At 49.1% G+C, this 21,391-nt stretch overlaps 1 protein-coding gene and 1 long non-coding RNA gene across 9 annotated transcripts in view; one reads left to right on the forward strand and one right to left on the reverse strand.

The window, feature by feature from the left end:
* The window catches only part of NUMA1 (nuclear mitotic apparatus protein 1), an 81,596-nt gene that overhangs the window by 8,645 nt on the left and 51,560 nt on the right, over nucleotides 1-21,391 (reverse strand). For 6 of the 8 annotated variants that reach the window (XM_023209543.2, XM_023209545.3, XM_023209544.1 and 3 more), the window contains 13 exons: nucleotides 18,314-18,399; nucleotides 13,107-13,186; nucleotides 11,899-11,981; nucleotides 11,175-11,255; nucleotides 9,742-9,829; nucleotides 8,035-8,158; nucleotides 7,365-7,522; nucleotides 6,948-7,065; nucleotides 6,731-6,848; nucleotides 6,235-6,375; nucleotides 4,469-4,591; nucleotides 956-4,321; nucleotides 461-502 (listed from right to left, as the gene is read on the reverse strand). In XM_023209543.2, coding sequence (XP_023065311.1) covers nucleotides 461-502; nucleotides 956-4,321; nucleotides 4,469-4,591; nucleotides 6,235-6,375; nucleotides 6,731-6,848; nucleotides 6,948-7,065; nucleotides 7,365-7,522; nucleotides 8,035-8,158; nucleotides 9,742-9,829; nucleotides 11,175-11,255; nucleotides 11,899-11,981; nucleotides 13,107-13,186; nucleotides 18,314-18,399 — 4,608 coding nt within the window. The remainder of the gene's footprint in view (nucleotides 1-460; nucleotides 503-955; nucleotides 4,322-4,468; nucleotides 4,592-6,234; nucleotides 6,376-6,730; nucleotides 6,849-6,947; nucleotides 7,066-7,364; nucleotides 7,523-8,034; nucleotides 8,159-9,741; nucleotides 9,830-11,174; nucleotides 11,256-11,898; nucleotides 11,982-13,106; nucleotides 13,187-18,313; nucleotides 18,400-21,391) is intronic. The other 2 variants (XM_023209549.2, XM_023209548.3) reach the window with 1 other exon arrangement.
* Nucleotides 4,204-9,201, forward strand: LOC116418992. Its single transcript, XR_004229247.1, has 3 exons — nucleotides 4,204-4,410; nucleotides 6,110-7,551; nucleotides 8,811-9,201. It is a non-coding gene; the product is annotated as an uncharacterized LOC116418992 (long non-coding RNA).

The raw sequence follows: 21,391 nt of genomic DNA on the forward strand, positions 1-21,391 counted from the left end.
GGCTGCCTCGCATAATCACCTTCAAGGCTTCCATAAAGCTGTACTCTGGTAAAAAGGGACACAATGTTAAACGAGGCCCCCAGGTAATTCTGCCGTTCCTCTTAGTTGGGTATCCTTAACTAGACACAGTACTTGGGAAGTTTTAGAATCCCAAAGATTGTGTCTGTCATTGGTTCAGGTGTGGGAAAGATGAAGCCAGTGCTACCCTTGTCCCTGATAGGCAGATGAGAGAAGGTGCAGAAGGGTGGAGAGGCCGACCTGGGACGGGTGGGATGAAGCCCGAGAGAGCCTAGCACACCGCATTCCTGGGGAGCCTGGGCCTGGATTCCATGGCTTGACCCTGCCCCCTTCACAAACAGTTCACAACAGGAGCTGGCGGAGGCAAGCTGCAGCCGGGCTCATGCACCGAGACTGGTCACCGTTTAAGCAGCCAGCATTTAGCGAGGACCCCAGGCATTACCTGTTTAGTTTGCTCTCTCTGAAATACCTCTAGCTGCTCCACCTGTACATGGGGGAGGGGCAATGGAGACAGAGTGAGATGAGGCCAAAGAGGCACCAGCCCTGCTGCCAGGCTGACCTCACTGAGGCTCTGAGACTTTCCACTAAGGCGCTAGATTGACAATAAGTTTAAAAATGCCAGTTAAACTGATTCTAGTCCCCAGTGGCTCCTGAGGCATCCAGTGCAGGTGCACCTCTGAATGGGCTGGTGGTCATCACAGCTTGACTCTCTAGTGACAGAGCCTTCAGGAGAGGGGAGGCCACTGACATTTTCTTTAGGATGACAGGGGCAACAGACTTGAACTCCATCAGCCACCTCTCCTTTTCTGCCACCCAGTGAATGAGGAAAAGCAAGACACTCCAGTGTAGGAGCCAGAGGCCCTGGAACACAGCGGATCGATGTCCCCACGCTTTCAGCTCCTGATCTTTGGGAGGGTGGTTGGGCTGAGTACCTTACCTGGTCAGTGAGTTTCTGCTTCTCTTCCTGGAACCGCTGCCTCTCCTCCAGGACCTTGACCTTGGCACCCTCATACTTGGCAGTCATCACCTCCAGCTCCCGGGCAGTGCTCTGTGCTTCCCGCTGCACCTCAGCCAGACGAGCCTCAGCATCAGCACGTACAGCTGCCAACTCTTGGACATACTTCTCCCGGGCCTGGTCCAATTCCACTTCCAGAAACTGCCGGCCAAGGTTAGCCCGCTCACCCAGCCCCCGGTTCTCCTCTGCCAGCAGGCCATGCGCCTTCTTCAGCATGCTCAGCTGCTCTGCATAGCTGGCCTTCTCTGCCCGCAGCTGCTGAGCTGTTCGCTCCTGCTCTGCCACCTTCTGCCGCAGAGGAATCAGCTCCCCAAGCTCCCGCTGGGCCCTCAGCAGCTCTGCCCGCAGCCCCCCAGCTGCCTGCTTGCTCTGCTCCAGCTCCTCACGGTGGCGTTTCTCGGCAACGGCCTGCTCGGCCTGCAGCTGCTGGCAGAGGTGCTTAGCTGGCAGCAGCTCACTCACCAGGGCCTGTGTGCTGGTGTGCTCAAGCTGCAGGGTGGAGAGGGCCTGCTCTTTCTGAAAGAACTTCTCCTGCCATGCCTTCAATTCTTGGCCCAGCTCCTCTGCACGCTCAGCCTGTGAGGTCAGCTCCTGCCGCAGGTTCTCTGAAGCCACCCGCTGTTTCTCGGCCTCCTCCCGGAGACTCTGCACCTCCTCCCGCAAAGCAGAGCTGCGTTCTGCAGCTCTGGCACTGATGCTGGCTGTCTCTGCCTGGAGCAGGCGCAGCCTCTCTTCCAGCTTCTGGCTCTTCTCTGACTCAGCCATCACCAGCCGCTTCAACTCCTTGCTCTCCCCCTCCTTCTCCAGGACCTGGCGATTCAGGATGGACACCTCCTCCTCCAAGCTGCTGATGAGGCTGTTTTTCCTCTCAGCCTCTTGCTGGCCCCGGGCCACCTGGGCCTTCCACTCATCTTCAGCCTTGCTGTGGTCTTGTACCTTGGTGCGGAGGGCAGCCAACTCCCTTTGGGCTGAGGCTAAGGCACTCTGACTGTGCCCGAGCTCCTGGGCCTTCTCCTCTAACTGGCCCTGCAGAGTCTCCAGAGCACTGTCCCGCTCAGCCCGGGAGGCCCGTTCAGCCTTGAGGCTGCGTTCCAGACTGTCGGCCTGCTCCTGCTGCTGCTGGCATTGCTGCTCCAGCTTGCTCACCTCTGCCCGCAGCGCCTCCAGCTTGGGGCCTGTTGGCTCTGTCCTGCCAGCAGCCTCAGATTGGGCTCCTGAGCCAGATGCGTGCTCCTTTTCTTTCTTAGCCAGCTGTTCCTTCAGTTGCTTCATGGTTTGCCTAAGTTCCTCCAGCTCTTTTATCTGGGCTGCCTCCAGGCCACGAAGCTTGACCAACTCCTGGTCTTTGCCTTCCTTTTCCGTCAAGGCATGAGCTAGTGCCTCTTGCAGGGTAGCAAACTCCACACGCTGCTCATTGAGGGCATTCTGCAGCCGCATCTCAAGCTCTGCTTTGGCTGCCTTCTCCAGGGCAAGATCAGCTTGGGCCCGACCCCGCTCCTGGGTCAGCCGTGCCACCTCTCTTTCCTGCTGCCCACGTTCCTCCTGCTGCTGCCCCTGGCTCTCCATCAGTGCGGCCCGCAGCCGCTCCAGCTCATTGCCCATCTGCTCTGCCTCCCGTTCCATAGCCTGCAGCGCTGCCTGTGTGCTGCAGAACTGGCGTCCCTGTTGCTCTTCCAGCCACTCGGGCTCTCTGTCCCCTGCCCTCGCAGGCTCCTTGACTAACTCCCGGGAGGCTGTTTCCTGCTGCTCACCTGCCTTGCGCACCAAAGTCTCCAAGCGGGCCACCTCTTTGCTAGTGGCAGCCATCTTTTCCTGCAGAGCGGAGAGGTCGTCTGCAAGCTTCTGGGCCCTGACTTCCTTCTCTTGGACCTGCTGGAGTGCTCTGGCCAGGTTGGCGTGGAGCTCAGCTAGCTCATTCTGCTGCCGGCTTATCTGGAGCTCGCTGTGGGATTCTATGCCTGCCACCTTCTCCTTTGCCTCCTGTAGCTCCTGGCGGGCCTTCTCACATTCTTCCTTCAAAGTCATCAGCTGTTCCTGGAACATGGCGCCATACTGCGCCTCCTCTTGCTGGCTATCCTCATACCGTTCACGCCAGGCAGCTACTTCTTTGACGAGCTGCTCACACTCACTCTCAGCTGTGCGCTGGGCAGCTACGGCCTCTGCCAGCTCCTGCCGCAGGGCTTCAGTCTCGGCCTGATGGGCCTCTCCAAGCTGCTGTAATCGAGCCTCCAGCCCCTTGCGCCCAGCCTTCTCTTCTTCCAGCTCCTTTTGTTCCTGCTTATGCTGCTCCACCAGGCTTCGGGTCTCTGCCTTCAGCTCAGAGATACAACGCTGCTGCTCTTCCAGGGCATCTGCAGCCCTGCGCTTCTCCTCTTCAAGGCTGCCCTTGGTGACCTTCAAGGACTCTTTGAGGGCCTGGAGCTGCTCCTGGAGCTGATCCTTCTCCTGGGCCACCCTCTCTTTCTCAGTTGCTTTTTGCTGCTCAGACTGCAGCTGGAACTCTAGCTCTGCTACCTGGGCCTGGGCCTCATGCTGTTCCCGGCGGGCTGTCTCAACACGGGCGCGGAGTTCCTCCACCTCCTGGCTCAGCTCTGCCTTCTCCCGCTGGGCCTGTGTCACTGAGGTCTGAGCACTGTCCCGGGTTTCATTAGCCACCTGAAGTTGCTGCTGCAGAATCTCCAGCTTCGCAGCCTTCTCCTTCTCCAGTGCCTCCAGCTGCTGGAGAGCCGCATCCCGCTCTCTTAAGGAGGCCTCTCGCTCCTCTGCAGCAGTGGCCAGTTGCTGGGCGTGGTCCCGCCTAGTTACCTCCTGCTTCTCTGCTACCTCCTTCAACTGCTGCTCCTTCTGCTTCAGGCTACTGCTCAGCTGCTCCACCTGGTGGCGGAGGCCCTGGGAGGCCTGTTCTTGCTGTTGGAGGGTCTGTGCTAGCTGGGCCTGCTCCTCTTTGGCCTGCTGCTTCAGGTCAGCCAGTTCTTGATCCTGTTGCTGGATGGTGGCATTGAGTGTGGTGAGCTCAGAGGTCAGAGAGGCCACCTGGGCAGTCAACCGGGCCCCATGAGCCTGGGAGGCCTGCTCCAGCTCTTCCTTGGCCTGGCTGAGGTTGGAGATGGAGCTCTGCAGGTTGGCAATCAGGCTAGATAGCTGCTGCTTTTCTTCTTCAAAGTGGTCCCGCTCAGCAAGCAGCTTGGCTTCCTGCTGGCCCTGCTCAGTCTCCAGCGTCTCCACCCTGGCTTGGAGCTGTGTGTTGTTTGCAGCAAGAGTGGCTGCCTCTTGTTTCAGGGTTTCCAGCTGGTGGTATAAAGAGATAAACTGGGATCAGCATGACTCCTCAGTCACCAAGCCTCCTCTGGAAATGGAAGAACACCAGGAACCCAAAGGTACTGAATATGAGTGCACACCAACTCCCAGCACACAGGTCGTCCTGTGCATTCCTACCTGCAAGACATCACCCAGCACCTCGCCCTTCTCCTGGGGTGGGTTCTCCCGCAGCAGGGCCAAGTGTTCTTCCAACTGTGAAAGTTTTCCCTGAAGGATTTCGTTCTTCTCTTCAAGGCATTTCTGGGAGTAAATGAGACCCATGTGAACAGAGAGGTGGAACAGGCACCAGATTACCACACAAGCCTCATAAACATCAACAAACATGGGGCCCATCATCTTGTTACCAAGATATCCCTTTGCCATGACCTAGAAAAAAGCAGAAACCATGGAACTGGGAGCATGAGGGACCTGACTCTCCAGACCTAGTTCTAAGGCAGAATCAAATCATAATGTGACCTTCTTACTACTTCCCCAAGGCTGCTGAGTTTACTTCAAATTTCCTTACTGTATACCCTTCCTCAGATAAGTCTTGAGTCCTAGATTATCCAAATCACCACCAGCTGCCCACCATCCTCTGGGCAGCACTGGCAGCAGCTGCAACATCCCCCAGTCCCAAACCCACTTCTTCACCACTGTTCACTAAGCACCTATAAGAGGCTGTGCTGGATGCATCCCTATTTTTTTTTTTTTTTTGAGACGCAGTCTGCCCTGTCGCCTAAGCTGGAGTGCAGTGGCGAGATCCTGGCTTACTGCAACTTTCGCCTCCCAGGTTCAAGAGCTTCTTCTGTCTCAGCTTCCCAAGTAGCTGGGACTACAGGCATGCATCACCACACCCAGCTAATTTTTCTTTTTGTATTTTTAGTAGAGACAGGGTTTCACCATGCTGGCCAGGCTGGTCTCGAACTCCTGACATCAGGTGATCCACCCGCCTTGGCCTCCCAAAGTACCGGGATTACAGGTGTGAGCCACCGTGCCCGGCCTGGGTGCATTCCTGAATTTCTAATTCACCTACAAATGTGAGAGGCAGCTATTACTATTTCTCTTACAGAGCAAGAACCTGAAGCAGATGCTAAGTGCCTTGATCAAGGGCTACATGGTTATTTTTTTTTTTTTTTTTTTTTTGAGATGGAGTCTTGCTCTGTCGCCCGGGCTGGAGTGCAGTGGCCGGATCTCAGCTCACTGCAAGCTCCGCCTCCCGGGTTTACGCCATTGTCCTGCCTCAGCCTCCGGAGTAGCTGGGACTACAGGCGCCCGCCACCTCGCCTGGCTAGTTTTTTGTATTTTTAGTAGAGACGGGGTTTCGCCGTATTAGCCAGGATGGTCTCGATCTCCTGACCTCGTGATCCGCCCGTCTCGGCCTCCCAAAGTGCTGGGATTACAGGCTTGAGCCACCGCGCCCGGCCATACATGGTTATTATTACTAAGTGGCCAAGTTGGGTTCTTACCAATAGCAACCGTAACAACTGGTTCACCGAGAGCCTACTTTACACTATGTGATGTGTGAAGTGCTTTACATACATTTTCTCATAATAGGTGATGAGGCTGCTACTCGTTATTACTCCCATTTTAGGGAAATAATGCTTAGAAAAACAGGCTGATTAACTTGTCCAAGATCCACATCTTATAAACAGCAGAGATAGGATTGAAAGGTATACTGTAAAGTGAGGGCACTGACTGGGGAAAAAAATAAAAATAAATTAAAAAAAAAGAAAGGTGTACTAGACTGAAGCCCACAATCTTTCAACCTTTCAATTACAGCACACTATCAAACCTTGAAGAGAAAGCAGCTTACTACCCAAAGGCCCAGAAGAGCACAGTGGTAAACTGGACTCAGCTTTGCATGTGTGGTCAAGACTGTGGCTGTGACCCCAGCAGAGGGTTACCTTATCCTGCAGGGCTGTGCTGAGCTCCTTCTCCAGCTGGGCCTGCTTCTCCAGCCACTCCTGAGTGGCCCTGCTGTGCTCCTCTGTCAGCTCATTGAGGGCATCCTGTAGCTGCTGCAGGTGACTGGCAAACTCCCGCAGCTGAGATGGGCGAGTGAGAATCCCCATCACCCAGGGTCAACGCTGACCCTACCACTGCTGTCTGCTCCCTGAACCCCAGGGGCTGGATGCCTCCAATTATCCTGCCAACCCTCCACAAACCAATCACAGCCATCACACCTCTAATTCAGGACCACAAATCAAACTTTAGGATCACAACTCAGTACCTGGGAAGCAGCCAATTATGGGACAAGGAAAGGGGCAAAATATGCAGGTCTCTGGAGAGACTGGAGCGTAAGACAGGTGCTGGGACATTCTTCTCAACCCTCTCTTGGGGAGCCTTCCAGACCGCCTCAGCCCTGAGGGGCCTCCATGCACACACCACCTTAACACCCACCTTAAAGGAAAGGTCTCCATTCTCCTCCAAAAGCTGGCTGATCTTGCGATCCATCTGGCTCTTCTCTGTCTTCAGGTCCTGGCACTGCTTCAGGGTTTCATGCAGCCGCATGGTAAGGCTGCGAGGGAGGGAAGCAGCGAGAAGAGGGTATGGATGGGCCCCTGGCTGGGTGCACGCAGGGGCTGGAGCCTGGGAAGGAATGCAGGGAGAGCTGTACCTCTCATTCTTGTCACGTAGCTCCTCAAGCTCCCTGGGCTCCAGTGGGCTGGCTGCCTGCTTCTCATTCAGCAGGGCTAGGCGGTCAATGCGCTGCTGCATCATGGCTATCTGTGCATCTGCCCAGAGTGGAGGGAGGAGGAGAGGAGAATCAGCACAGAACTATGTGCAGGAGGGGAAGGGAGGAGGTGGCATAGGGAGGAGGAGGCATACGGAGGAGGAGGAATATGGTATCCAATCTAAGGGAAAGAGAAGATGGGGACAAAGACAGAACCCAACTTCCAGGAGGTCAGCTTGACCACAGGCCCAGGGCTGAGCTCTAAGCTCCAGGGGCCAGCAGAGGGGACAACATGGGAGGCCAAGGGGACATCCTTCTGGCAAGTCTATTCACACATCTGCCAGCATGCCAGCCACCTACCCTTCTCGGTGAGGAGCTTGCGGTTCTCAGCCAGCTCCAGCTCCAGCTCATCCCTATTACTTCTCTCATCGGCAAGCTGCTTCTTCAGCCGTCTCATCTGGAACTGTGGGGTCTGCAGGATATCGCCCATGGGAGAAGCTGGAGAACCTGAGAGAAAGCTGAGGAGGGAGAAGGCCCAGTTGCATTGGTAAGAGCCTAAGATCTGAAGCAATCAGCAACAGGCAGCAGGAAGGGAGTGGGGTCTGTGGAAGTGTCCACTAGCAGCTGGGAGGCCTGTGCACCTGGGTTCTATTTGCAGCGCTACCTCAAGCCTCATGACATGATCTTGGGAAAATTTTTCTTCTCACTGCCTTAATTTCTTTGTCAGAAAAAAAAAGTGATACATTATCCTTGGCTCTGCAGAGATGTGCTAAGAGAAGGGACTTCATTGTAGTCTCCGAGGAAGAAGGGTATTCCATAAACAGGGAACAGCTTTTGAGGGAGACCTTCTGCGCACGACAAATCCCAACCAATTCCCCCCATTAATACTGGGGAGGTGAGGAGATCCCAGATCTACAGGATTCTCCAAGCACTCCCAGAGGCTGGTCAACAGCTTAACTCTAGAAGGTAGGAATGTGAGGAATAGATGGATGCTGAGGCCCTATCCCAGGAGGAAAGGCCCAGAACATACTTGTTCCCACTGGAAGAGGAGGCAACCTTCTGTAGCTCTAGGAAGCGAATCTCCCTCTTGGCCTGGTGGCTAGGTGGGGAGAGCTCTTCAGGGAATGTGCTAGAACAGGTAGAAGGGACAGGAGCTGGGGGTAAGAAATAGACAAAATAAATCAACAAAGATTAGTAAGAAGGTGAAAAGATTTGCATCTTTATGCAATCTGAGAACTTGGCCTTAGTGGGAGTGAATCCGTGGATACTTATTATGTAAACTACTAAGGAAGGCACTGGGCAGAACCTGGTGTCTGGGTTATCCACAGTTCCGTGTCTCTAACCAAAAGAAAGTGCAGGGCTTCCATTTCTACAGAGCATCACTACTCAGAGCACAGTGGAGTGAGGGTGTTCTCTGGCTCCGAAACTGCACCAAGTGCTCAGCTTTTTCCTCAAGTTCATACTGCAGAGACGGCTTGGGGAGCCCTGAGCAGGATCTCCTCGCAGCCCCCAAAAAACCCTTCCTATCAGAGCCACTGGCTGCCATTTGGAATTCTTTCCCCCAAAGTCTTGTACCTCCAAAATGCCCTCCTCCTCAAAACCCTTCTCTTTCCTTGGTTTCTGTGACCACTTTTGTAGGACTTTCCTACCTCTAATCACCCATTCTTAGTCTCCTCATCTGCTCCTCCCTCCTCTACCCACCCTCTAAGCTCCCAGAGATCTGATGGGGCCTCCTGGCTCTGCCCATAGTGCCCACGGCTTCAGTGGCCATCCAATGCTGACTTGCAAACCTATCTTCTGGTTCAGAGCCAGCTCCTGAATTCTGGACTCACATTTCCAACATCTCCACCTGAAGGTCTCATGAGGAACCTGAATACAAGGAACATCAAACTCAATGGCTAGAACTCGCCTGGACCTCCTTCTTACACTCCTATCATCCACCAGCTGACCTCTTCATCAGAAGACCAGCAGAACGATCACTCTTTCTACTGTAGCACCAGCCGAGACCGTTGATATATTCCGTACTTAGATTCCTTATCATATTTCCTGGTTTACGTATCTGCCTTTCCACCTAGAACATGTGCTACATGATGGGAAAAACGTTTTTTAAAAGACTGTGGGCTGGGTGCAGTGGCTCATGCCTGTAATCCTAACACTTTGGGAGGCTGAGACAGGTAGATCACCTGATGTCAGGAGTTTGAGACCAGCCTAATCAACATGGTTTAACGCCATCTCTACAAAAAATACAAAAATTAGCCAGGTGTAGTGGCGTGCACCTGTAATTCCAGCTACTCAGGAGGCTGAAGCAGGAGAATTGCTTGAACTTGGGAAGCGGAGGTTGCAGTGAGCTGAGATCCGGCCACTGCACTCCAGCCTGGGTGACAGAGAGAGACTCCATCTCAAAAAAAAAAAAAAAAAAAAAAAAAAAAAGACTGTGCATTATCAGCTTCTAAGCCTAGAGTAATGATTGGTTGAAAAATAAAAAACAAAAGTAGGTATGATCACTTGTAAATATCCTACATCACTGCTGCCAGGCAGCAAGGAGGAGCTCCATAGGAACTGAGATGATACATGACCCAGAAATCGACCTACTCCATTACACACACTTATCCTGACCACCAACTCTGCCTTGTGTTGGGGACAGAAACAAACCCCCACCACACTTCTTGACAACTCAGGATCCTAGTATTCCCCATTTCAGAGATGAGGGGATTCTCAGGAGTATATACCTACTCACCTTTCTGTAGGAAGTTCTCTAGGTCCTCATTAAGGTTTAGCCCATCCTCATGGTCCAGCACAAATTTAAGAATGACAGCCAACTCAGCCTGGGCCACAGAGAGAAAAAGAGCATCACTGAGGTGTTAGGCCTCTGAAGGGATGGCTACCAGGAGCTCCACCCTGGCAGTGCCAGTCCCTGCACTAGAAGCCTGCTGGATCCCATTCTCCCTCTCAGAGCTGAGGTCCTATGACCCAGCCAACAACATTCAACTAGAGATATGTTCACCCCACTTGCTCCCTTCCCTCCCACCTCCCCTCAAGGTGTACCCAAGTCAGAGTTCCTGACTGACTTCACTCCTGACCACAAGTGAAGTGACTGTTAAGGAAAGTAACACAATCAGAAAGTTGCTTTTATTGTTATTGTTGTTAAGGAACAAGGTCTTGCTATGTCACCCAGGCTGGAATACAGCAGCACAATCATAGCTCACTATAACCTCCAACTCCTGGAGGAGTCAACTCCTCCTCCTCAGCTTCCCAAGTAGGTAGAACTACACACACACACTGCCACACCCAGTTCATTTTTTTTTTTTTTTGAGATGGAGTCTCGCTCTGTCACCCAGGTTGGAGTGCAGTGGCCGGATCTCAGCTCACTGCAAGCTCCGCCTCCCGGGTTTATGCCATTCTCCTGCCTCAGCCTCCCGAGTAGCTGGGACTACAGGCGCCCGCCAGCTTGCCCAGCTAGTTTTCCGTATTTTTTAGTAGAGACGGGGTTTCACCGTGTTAGCCACCAGGATGGTCTAGATCTCCTGACCTTGTGATCCGCCCGCCTCGGCCTCCCAAAGTGCTGGGATTACAGGCTTGAGCCACCATGCCTGGCCAGTTCATTTTTTTAAAAAAATCCTTTTTGTTGAGACAGGGTCTCGCTATGTTACCCAGGCTGATCTTGAGCTCCTGGCCTCAAGCAATCCTCCTGTCTCAGCCTCCCAAAGTGCTGGGATTATAGGCGTGAGCCACCACACCCAGCCAGGAAGCTTTTATATATAACTATGTTGGCATCTTCCAGATGACCCTACCAGAGGAAAGGATGAGATAAATGAAGTGCAAGTTCTGTGGAAACACACACACACACACACACACACACAGAAACACATATAGGAACAGAGAATAATTTCTATGTATTATCCTAAAACACATTACAGTTAAATATATGCACATAAAAAAGGACTTGAAAGTACATCCTTTAAAATGTGAGCAACCTCTGGGAATGAGTTTATCGGCAACTGTTATTTCCTTCTGCATGCTTTTCAACATTTCCCAGATTTTCTATGATGAATGGCAATAACTGTTATAACTGTATTTTTAAAAAGACCAGTATCTGCTGTTGAAAAACAAGTCAGGTGAGGTGAAGCATGGGCTAGGCCCGCTAGGTGGCATGGAGGCACAAGGGCTTACCTGAATTTTATATTCAAACTGTTCCCAGTCCCTGGGACTTTTGGAGCTCATGGTAGAGTGGTATAAGAGCAGCATGGTCATCTAGAAGCCAAACAGGAGGCAGTCACTGCGTGGGGCTGTCTCTTGTCTTAGTGGCCCCATTCTGGGCAGTTCTGGGGACTCTGAGCTATTCTGGTGATTCTTCTAAAAGTCCTAGAATCCAGCAACCCCAGGCCACCATCCTTAACAGCTCCAGGAAACATTTTGGTTTTTTTTTCAATTGAGGACACAGCGTACACTATACAAAAAACTGAGCACCAAGATTCCTGCATGGCTCAATTCCTGGACTCATGGAATCCTGGGTGTGAAGCTTTAGGTACCCTCTATAGGTCAGCACCCAAAAAGAACGGAGGGAATGAAGCAGACTGAGCTATAATAAAAATATGGTGATAGTCGAGTGAGACCTGATTTCTGCCAGGTCTCCACCAAGGCCCACAGTAATGGTCTAGTAAACTATTGTTTATTTCATAATCTCTGTCATAAGATCATGGGCTCCTAGAATCCTTGGGCTAAATCAGCCTGTGACTCAGACAGGTGGCTGCCTGGTTCTACCTCCAACGTACTAGAGCCCCAGAAATAAAGCACCCATCATCTTCCCTTGGGTTAAGAGAAGGCCCTGCAGGGTCCCTCAGGTACCATCACTCCAACCCTGCTCCGTCTCCCCAGTCGGGTATTCCATAAGTACCTTGGCCAGTTCCAGCTCTGATCCCTCTAGCACCTTCTGTGCAGACACCAGGCATTCTGGAGAAGAGGGATGTTTTTGATTTTCTGCAATGACAACAATGTAGAAAACAGAGTGAACTTCCTGGGAACCATACCTGAGATCCCAGAACACTTAAATCTGGGGAGCAGAATGGCTATCTCTGGTGGAGCTATGAGATGTAGGGCTCCTTACTCCTATGCCCTCTTTCCCCTGCCTTACAATTTTCCATCTGAAGTCAGTTCTATCCTGGGTCAATCCAAGGGCTACAGGGATAATGGAAGAAGAAAGCAGCCTGGGAATTCACAGCAACTCTGGGTCATGACATTGCACTCTCCCACCCACACACCAACTCTCTCTCAGCACCACAGAGGAAGAGCCCAGAGATGCCAGGTCACTTAGAATCCTGTTCCAACTGAGATCACAGAGGAAACCTGCAGCTGGGTCAGAGGAGGACAACTGGGGATACCTGACTCTTATGCTGCCCAAGGGTCTGGGCTCAATTATTAACACCTTGCTTTATCTAAATATAGCCTCACTTTTCCTGTAATTCTCTAGGGGTGGAGATGGCGGCTAGCTCCCCATGTCAAAGACGAGGACTGTGTGGTCTAAGGCTGGACAAGGGGAGGGGAACTGAAAAGCACTGTACTAGAAGCTTTGCATATGTTCTTATTTAATCCACCCATCCACTTGAAGAACAGTTATCATCTCCATATTATACATAGAGAACCTATGTCCAGAAAGGTCACACAAGCAGTGAGGGAGGTCAAGATCAACCTTAATCTGCCTCTGCCCCTACACCTATCACCTAAGCAACGAATTCAAAGTTATCTGGGAAAAATAGTTTTTCTTGCAAGGGAAAGACTCTTGCTTCTATCTCCTTGAAGCTGGGGGGAACAGAAACTTCAGGTGCTCAAAGAGTTCAAGGTGATAGGTCCCAAAAAGTAACCTTCTGGCTACACCTAGATCTCTGAGAAGGGCTCTGGGACTGAAGGGACACTCTTCTTACACCAACTGATGGAGGCATCACAAGACCCAGGGGATCTGAACCAGCTGTTTTAATCTTTGTGTTAAAGAGTGGGGAGTCTTGAAATTTTTCTCCTCTAGACACTCATGAACTAGTTCCTCTGGACTCTCCAATCCCACGAGCTGAGGAAGCAGCTTCTTCATAGCTGGGTAAGAAAGGTGCTTACTCTGCAGAAAACTGCAAACAAAGTCCAGTCTCTCTGGCACCGGCTGCTGCAAGATTTGCTGTCCCTCTTCAGTGCCATGGCTAGAAAAAGAGCAAGTATTAGGACCAGAGTATTCAGCAATCTTTGCCTCTTTGCTGCTGCATTTCATACTACCTCCCCATTCCTTCCAGTCTTGATCTCTGCTGGATCTGGAAGAGATCCAGATCAGATCGGGAGACAGGTGACAGATACCAGGATACCATTTATCCAGAAGGAACTGTCTGGAGGGTGGGAAGTGGAGACTTGAGGCATGGGGTTCTTCTGGAAAAGATGGCATTCTATCATCCTCTTTGCATATATAAAAAAGCTCTGTGGAAAGGGGCTGAGAGGAGATGGAGGTAGCCCAGATGAATGGGAAGCTGGATTACACCATCTGGAATGTCTCAACTCTAAGCTGTCAGGAAGCCTAGAGAACACACCTAGGGTAAGAGTGAGAGAAGACCATGGGGAAGGAAAAACACATCCAAGAACTGAAAGAACAGGAGGAAACAAGGCTCTGAAGTGACAGGGTGAAATTCCCCCACTAGGCTGAAGGCTGAGATGACAAAAAGCCTCCCAGAGGAAGATCCCAGGGACTAGTTTTTTGTTTGTTTTTTTGAGACAGAATCTCGCTCTGTCGCCCAGGCTGGAATGCAGTGGCACGATCTCGGCTCACTGTAACCTCTTGTCTCCTGCGTTTAAGCAATCCTCCTGCCTCAGCCTCCCAAGTAGCTGGGATTACAGGCATGGACCACCACACCTGGCTAAGTTTTGTATTTTTAGTAGAGATGGGGTTTCGCCATGTTGGCCAGGCTGGTCTCAAACTCCTGACCTCCACCCACCTCAGCCTCTCAAAGTGCTGGGATTACAGGCTAGAGCCACCGTGCCCAGCCAGGACTAGTATTCTCGATTAGTGGTTCTTGTCTGTACTTGCTTTACTGGAAGAGCAGGCAGTGTGAAGAGAGCATGAGGAGAGGGAGACAGCAGGGGGAGCTCTCACACAGCCCAGGAGGCTGCGGCAGAATTGCTTCAACCCAAGAGACAGAGATTACAGTGAGCAGAGACGGTGCCACCACTGCACTCCAGCCTGGGTGACAGAGGGAGATTCTGTCTCAAAAAAAAAAAAAGAATACTAGTCCCTGGGATCCTCCTCTGGGAGGCTTTTGCCATCTCAGCCTTCAGCCTAGTGGGGGAACTTTGCTGGATCCCCTAGCTAACTGTGGTTCCATTTTCAGAAGCAGCAAGTGAAATACCACTTCAGTTAGAAAGCTAAATTCTCTAGGCTACAGTGGGAGATCCTGATTAGTGGGCCCCTTGTTTCTCAGAATCTAAACCCCTAGTTCTCAGCCAACTTTCTGGAGGGCAGGGCAGGTCCAGAAACTTCCAATGCCAGAGACATCATGAAAGCACAAGCGTCATCCAAGCCAAGACTATGACTGTACCTCCCCCCATACCCCATGTGATTACAAAGGCTTCTTCCAAGTGAATCCCCCACTAGAGGCGCTCTGTCTGGATAGTTGGTCTGAGATCAGAGACTCCTACAAAGTCTTAAGGAGATGCTAATCTCTTACAGACTCCCAAATGAGCCATTTCCCCTACCCACCCACAATCTGGAATGTTGTGACTTCTTGGCTCAGTGTGGAGCAGTATTTACCTCAGAGTATTCCATTAACTAAAAATAAAAAGAGGTTCTCAGGTGAAATGTTTGAGAAATGCTGGGTTAAACTAAACTGAACATTTTTATAAAAGATACAACACGCATTATTTCCTAAACCTATTTGATCACAAAACCCTTCCCCCTACCCCACACAAAGCCTGGTGTAAGTAAAGCTGCATGGAGCATGCTTTGGACAACAGTAGTCCTAGAGAAATCCAGCCCATCCTTTAAGACAGTGCTGAAGTCTCATCTCTGTCAGGAAGCCATCCACAACTCCTGCCAGTCATGCCTCCACTGTCCTCCAGCACTCATGAATGCAACTGCACCATTTACAACTGCCCACTCCAACTGCACTAGCTGAAAGCCAGGAATAAAGTAGGTGCTCAATACATATGGGCTGACTGACAACTGAGGGATGCTTTTTACTGAGAAATAAATGTCAGCAAGATAAACGTCAGAACTGTAAGTTTTCTAGCAAAATGTCTCCACTATACTTTGTTGTTCAAGCCTCACAGCTATCAAAGAGATGGGACAGCCTTTTTTGCTTTAGCTATTCACGCACAGAAGAACAGAAAGGGAAACTTGTCAGAGGGGTTGATCCCAGTTAATTTTCCCATAGAGAAGGCCAAGTGGCCAAGCAATTAAACCCTCCTCAATTCCCACAGCTTCTTTTTTTTTTTTTAAGAATTATTTTTTAAAGAATTGTTTTTCTCAGGGCGCCCCTTGTCCAGTGTGCAGACAGGAGTCACCCAACTCCCATAGCTTCTATCTACCCTCCAACCTTGCCATCCTCTGCTGCCCTCTGCTGAGAACTAGGCTGCTGATTTAGGTTGGCACTAGTAGCAGTACCAGAAATGTAAGAGCCAGAACATATTAACCAAGAACCTCCATTTCACAAAAGGAAGCTGGTCTGCAATGTGCTGGATCTGAGATGGAGATTAGCGTTAACCTGGGATTTTTTTTTTTTTTTTTTTTTTTTGAGACGGAGTCTTGCTCTGTCGCCCGGGCTGGAGTGCAGTGGCCGGATCTCAGCTCACTGCAAGCTCCGCCTCCCGGGTTTACGCCATTCTCCTGCCTCAGCCTCCGGAGTAGCTGGGACTACAGGCGCCCGCCACCTCGCCCGGCTAGTTTTTTGTATTTTTAGTAGAGACGGGGTTTCACCGTGTTAGCCAGGATGATCTCGATCTCCTGACCTCGTGATCCGCCCGTCTCGGCCTCCCAAAGTGCTGGGATTACAGGCTTGAGCCACCGCGCCCAGCCAACCTGGGATTTTAATATCGCCTACCTCCAACTCCCCCTCCTACTGCAGCCTAGGTTCAGGCAACACCCTAGAAGACAACTTGAAAATGAGTATCCTGAATTTTTGATGCTTCCTATGAAAATTTCCTACCAGGTTATAAACCTACAGTGGCTAACCCAAGGACAACACACATCCTTACTCTTGGGTACATCTACTGCTCTTGTCACCAGGCCAAGGAAATTTCTCTCTTCAAAAGCAAAAGTTCCTTGATCTATTCTGAGGTCATAAAAGCATGCTGCCCCATATTTTGTGTTACAATACAAGGCATATTATACCTGGCTGCTTCACTTTTAGTGAGGTTAAAATTAAACACAGAGTTAGGTATTGCCAGCCTAATGGTTTTACCAGCCATTAATGTTAGGTGCCTGGATCTATCACTTCCTTAGGGTTTGCAAAATAATGATTTTCAATAGAAGTTCCAAAATGCTGACTTACAGGTGGTACACAACCCCAACTATGAAGTGTCTTTGCCAAAAAAAAAAAAAAAAAAAAAAAGTGAATCAAACTTAGATCTAATTATCAGTATATAGGCAACAAGGGGAACAGTGGAACAAGTTAAGCCGAATCATAATAATGCAATTAACAGAATCCAGGATTTAAGAATTTCTGTAAGATTAAAAAAAAATGAGGTGGTGTCGAGTGAGGAGAAAAAAAAGCAGGAAACAAAACTGGTGAGAGGAAATGATTCCCTGATGAAAGATCTTAAACACCAGGCTGAAGATTTTAGATTTCTACCTATTAAAAATGAATACTCACTGAGGTTTGATGAAGAGTCACTGAAGTATCACAAAGAAAACAAGATTTGAGAAAGATTATTGAGAACTCATGTATAGGAATGAACTGCAATACGGGCAGATTAGAGAAGAACTAGGCTAGAAGAACTAGAATGAGGCAGAGGGAGGGACATTGGTTGTGAGCAGAGAGGATGATGACCAATTAGAGATCAGCGCCAAGGAGAGAGAGAAGTCAAGATGATGTTGAAATGTCCTGCCTGGGTAACTGGAAGAGAAAATGGTAGTGTCTGGACCAAAATAAGAACAGTGACTTCTTTTAGAGGTACTACGGCAGGTCCTGGTTAGAGCATATGGAATTTTAAAAAATCCTATAAGACAACCCACGACCAACACAAAATTTCAAATAAAGAACCACTTTGGCAGACCCATCTGTCCTGGGCTACTCAGCCCCACTAGACCTTGCTGATGGAGAATATCAACTCATCTCTTCACTCAACAAACATTAAAACCTAACCAATGTAGTGTCCTAAGTTAGGTAGGGAAGACCCCAAGATGAATCAGACACAGTTCTGGCCTTTGATAAGCTTAACTCTACCTTCTTTCCCTATCAATGAGCTGTTACCTATGAATGGGTCAAGTGCTTGCTTCACAGAGATGTGAGTCCCTAATACCAGTTCCTAACTGCCACGCATGGCACATAAACACCTTCAACACTTCAGCCTATTCTTGGCCTGGGGTAAACAATCTAATGTGCTTTCTTGAAAAGAAAAAGACAACGACTGATCTATGCTCGGTCCCAAAAAGGTAGGATACTGGGAGGAAGCCCTACTCTATTCATTTCCCAGATAACTGTGATGTTCAAAGGAAATGTGCTAAAGACACAGACCAAAAGGCCAAACTACAATCCTTGCTGCATGGTAACAACAAGCTTTTTAAATGCTCATGGACCTCAGAAAACAAGTTAATTGAGGCAGTAAAAATCCCAGAAGTGTATTTATTTTATAATGGCTTAGAAAGAGGCATATCTGTACTGTGCTAACAAGTTACAGATGAGATTTCTAAGTGTTTCTTCTTTCCTTCAGATGTGAGAGCTTTCTCTTTCTTCCCTCAGAAGGTTGCAAAGAGGGCTTGTGGCATAGGGTAGGGATGAGTCAAGAAAAGAGGGTTGCAGAAGGCTTCTGGTGAGACAAGAGAATGCGGAGCCCAAGAGTGAGCACTTGTAAGAATGTGAGGGCATGGAGCCTTGGAGGCTCTCCTGTGCAAGAGTGCAGAAGCCCCAGGATGGGACAAGCGTGAAACCTCTCCCATGGAGTGGCACAGCGACTGGAAGATGAAGTCAATGTATTCTTGCCTTTAGGCCCCACCCTGGCTTATGATGTCCCAATCCTGCCCCTGATTTCTGGTCATAGCCATCACCAAGTAAAGAGAACAAATACAGCCCCCACCCCAGCAATCAGCTTTGCCTTAGAGGCTAGAGAGAGGTATGGTGCGTACTCACAGTCTGTCAATGATCTTGATGAAGATGCTGCAGTCCTGGAGCTGCAGTACAGCCTCCACAGGGTCAGCCACATGCAGACTGTTCACCTGTGAATCAAGGGGAACAGCCTAGTGAGACGTTACAAATGCCAAAAGCAATGTGGTTTGCTCCTTTTCCCAGAGGCTCAATGTGAGTGCTTACAGTTGTAGGCTATAGGAATAAAAGAACTGATGATTCTCAGGTTTTTAATTTCAGGAAGGAAATTAAAAGCTGCTGCACTCACTCATCCAGTTACAGCCACCTGAAATGCAACCATCAGACAGTCCTTCCTTTGGCTTCAACTAAATAAAAGCTTAAACTCTCCTAAGATGTTCCAGCACTGGGAGTACACTTTTAGGCATAAAATGGTTTTGGAAGGATACACCAATAAATTGGTACTAACATTGCTTCTAAACAGAGGAATTTGACAGCAGGGAGTCTGAGGCGGGAAAAGAAAGGCTCTTACATTATAACTCTCTGTAGCTCTTAAATGTACTATAGCCCTTTGTATTTCTTGAATATTTACATTATAAGTTTCTGTATCTCTTGGATTTTTATATTATAGCCCTTTGTAGCTCTTGAGTTTTCAAGTATCTATTCAAAACACAAATATTACATATATGCTCTACACTCCCACAAAGATATAAAATCTTATTAATGCATTTTTATTCTTTCCACACATAAAACTTTGGCTGAGGGTAGAAGGGAAAAACAATAGGGGAACAAGATGATTTTTTAAAAAGGGGGTGGAGGGATCCAGGCGCGGTGGCTCACGCCTGCAATCCTAGCACTTTGGGAGGCTGAGGCGGGAAGATCACTTGAGCTCAGGAGTTCAAGACGGGCCTGGGCAACATGGTGAAACCCTGTGCTACAAAAAATACAAAAAATTAGCCAGGTGTGGTGGCACACACCTGCAGTCCCAGCTACTTAGAAGGCTGAGGTGGGAGGATCACCTTAGCCTAGGGAGGTCGAGGCTGCAGTGAGCTGAGATTGCATCACTGTACTCTAGCCTGGGTGACAGAGCAAGACCCTATCTCCAAAGGAAAAAAAAAAGAAAGAAAAGGAAAGGAAAAAAAAACGGAGTGGGAATGAAAGAAGAAGACGAGCTGGGCTGGGAATCTCAAAGAAAAACTTGTTATTCTGATTTAGTTGCCTGTTCCCATTCTTTGGCTTCAGATAGGCATACATCTAAATCAGTTTTTACCACTAGAAAATTCACCAGGGGTCACATGCATCAGGTACACAGATTATTCAATAAGTATACACGGTCGACTTCTACAGGAAAACCTCATGAATTCCATAGGCAGTAAAGTTCAGAAGTAGTCTGGGCTGAAAGTTTACTTTTTTATTACTACAAGAAGAAATGGTTTGCTAAGTTAATTATTCACATATTCAACACTAAGAGGGGAGAGAGACTGAGCCTGCTTTAAGAAACAAGGTATTTTAAAGAACTTCACAGCAAAGTGGTTATGTGCAGACAACTAGATTCTATTGCTTATAAATGTATTCTCTATATTTGGGCTGGGAGCCAGTACATATACATTTTGGGCCCAGCTCCTCCAGAAACTTGCCAGCAATATTTGTTATAAACTTTATTTCTCTGTGCACTAGTTTTCTCTCGTGCCAAATGGATGGAACCCCTACCTTATCTACTTCAAAGGACCAGTGTGAGCTCAAATGGATTATTGGATGCAAGAACACATTTAAAAAAATACAAAGTAGGACAGGCGCAGTGGCTCACACCTATAATCCCAGCACTTTGGGAGGCTGAGGTAGGGGGACTGCTTGAGGCTGGGAGTTTAGGACCACCTTGGGCAACATAACAGTACCTTGTCTCTACCAAATAAATAAGCAAGCAAGCAAATAAGCAAGCTGGACATGGTGCCTATAAGTCCTAGCTACATAAGAGGCTGAGGTGGGTGGATCATTTGAGCCCAGGAGCTGGAGAAGTTACAATGAGCTATGATAGTGTCCCTGCACTGTGGCCTGGGAAACAGAATGAGACATCTCAAAAAAAAAAAAAAAAAAAGAAAGAAAGAGTAATAAATATAAGGCACTATTATGGCTAATAAAATTAAAATAATGAAGTAGATATAACATTTGTATTTCTTAACAGTTAAGTTAGCTGCATGCACTATAGAATTAAGAGGATTTTTAAAAATCAATGATTTCTCGGCCGGGCGCGGTGGCTCAAGCCTGTAATCCCAGTACTTTGGGAGGCCGAGACGGGCGGATCACAAGGTCAGGAGATCGAGACCATCCTGGCCAACACGGTGAAACCCCGTTTCTACTAAAAAATACAAAAAACTAGCCGGGCGAGGTGGCGGGCACCTGTAGTCCCAGCTACTCCGGAGGCTGAGGTGGGAGAATGGTGAAAAAAAAAAAAAAAAAAATCAACGATTTCTCTACAGACATGATAGTATTTATTTCAGTTAAATACTTTCACATTTAGAAACAACTTTAAGGCCAGGTGCAGTGGCCCATGCTTGTAATCCCAGCACTTGGGGAGGCTGAGGCAGAAGCACTGCTTGAGGCCAGGAGTTCAAGACCAGCCTGGGCAACATAAGAAGACCCTGTCTCTACAAAATAATAATTAAAAAAAAATTATTAGCTGGGTGAGGTGGCTTGCACCTGTATGCTCCTGTAGTTCCTGCTACTTGGGAGGCTGATGTGGGAAGATCGCTTGAGCCCAGGAGGTCAAGGCTACAGTGAGCTATGATCACACCACTGCACTCTAGCCTGGGCAACTAGAGTGACTGAGACCCTGTCTCAAAAAAAAATAAATAAATAAATACAATAAATAAATAAAACTTTTAGGCCAGGTGTACTGGCTCATGCCTGTAATCCCAGTGCTTTGGGACGATGAGGAGGGAGGATCGATTGAGGCCAGGAGTTTGAGATCAGCCTAGGCCACACAGCAAGACCCTGTCCCCAAAAAATTAAAACAAAACAAAACAAAATAACAACAACAAAAAAATAGCCCAGCATGGTGGTGCATGTCTGTGATGTCTGTGGTCCTAGCTGCTCAGGAGGCTAAGGTGGGAGGCAGAGGATTGCTTG

Source organism: Piliocolobus tephrosceles, chromosome 13, assembly GCF_002776525.5.
Source record: "Piliocolobus tephrosceles isolate RC106 chromosome 13, ASM277652v3, whole genome shotgun sequence".
Taxonomy (NCBI): domain Eukaryota; kingdom Metazoa; phylum Chordata; class Mammalia; order Primates; family Cercopithecidae; genus Piliocolobus; species Piliocolobus tephrosceles.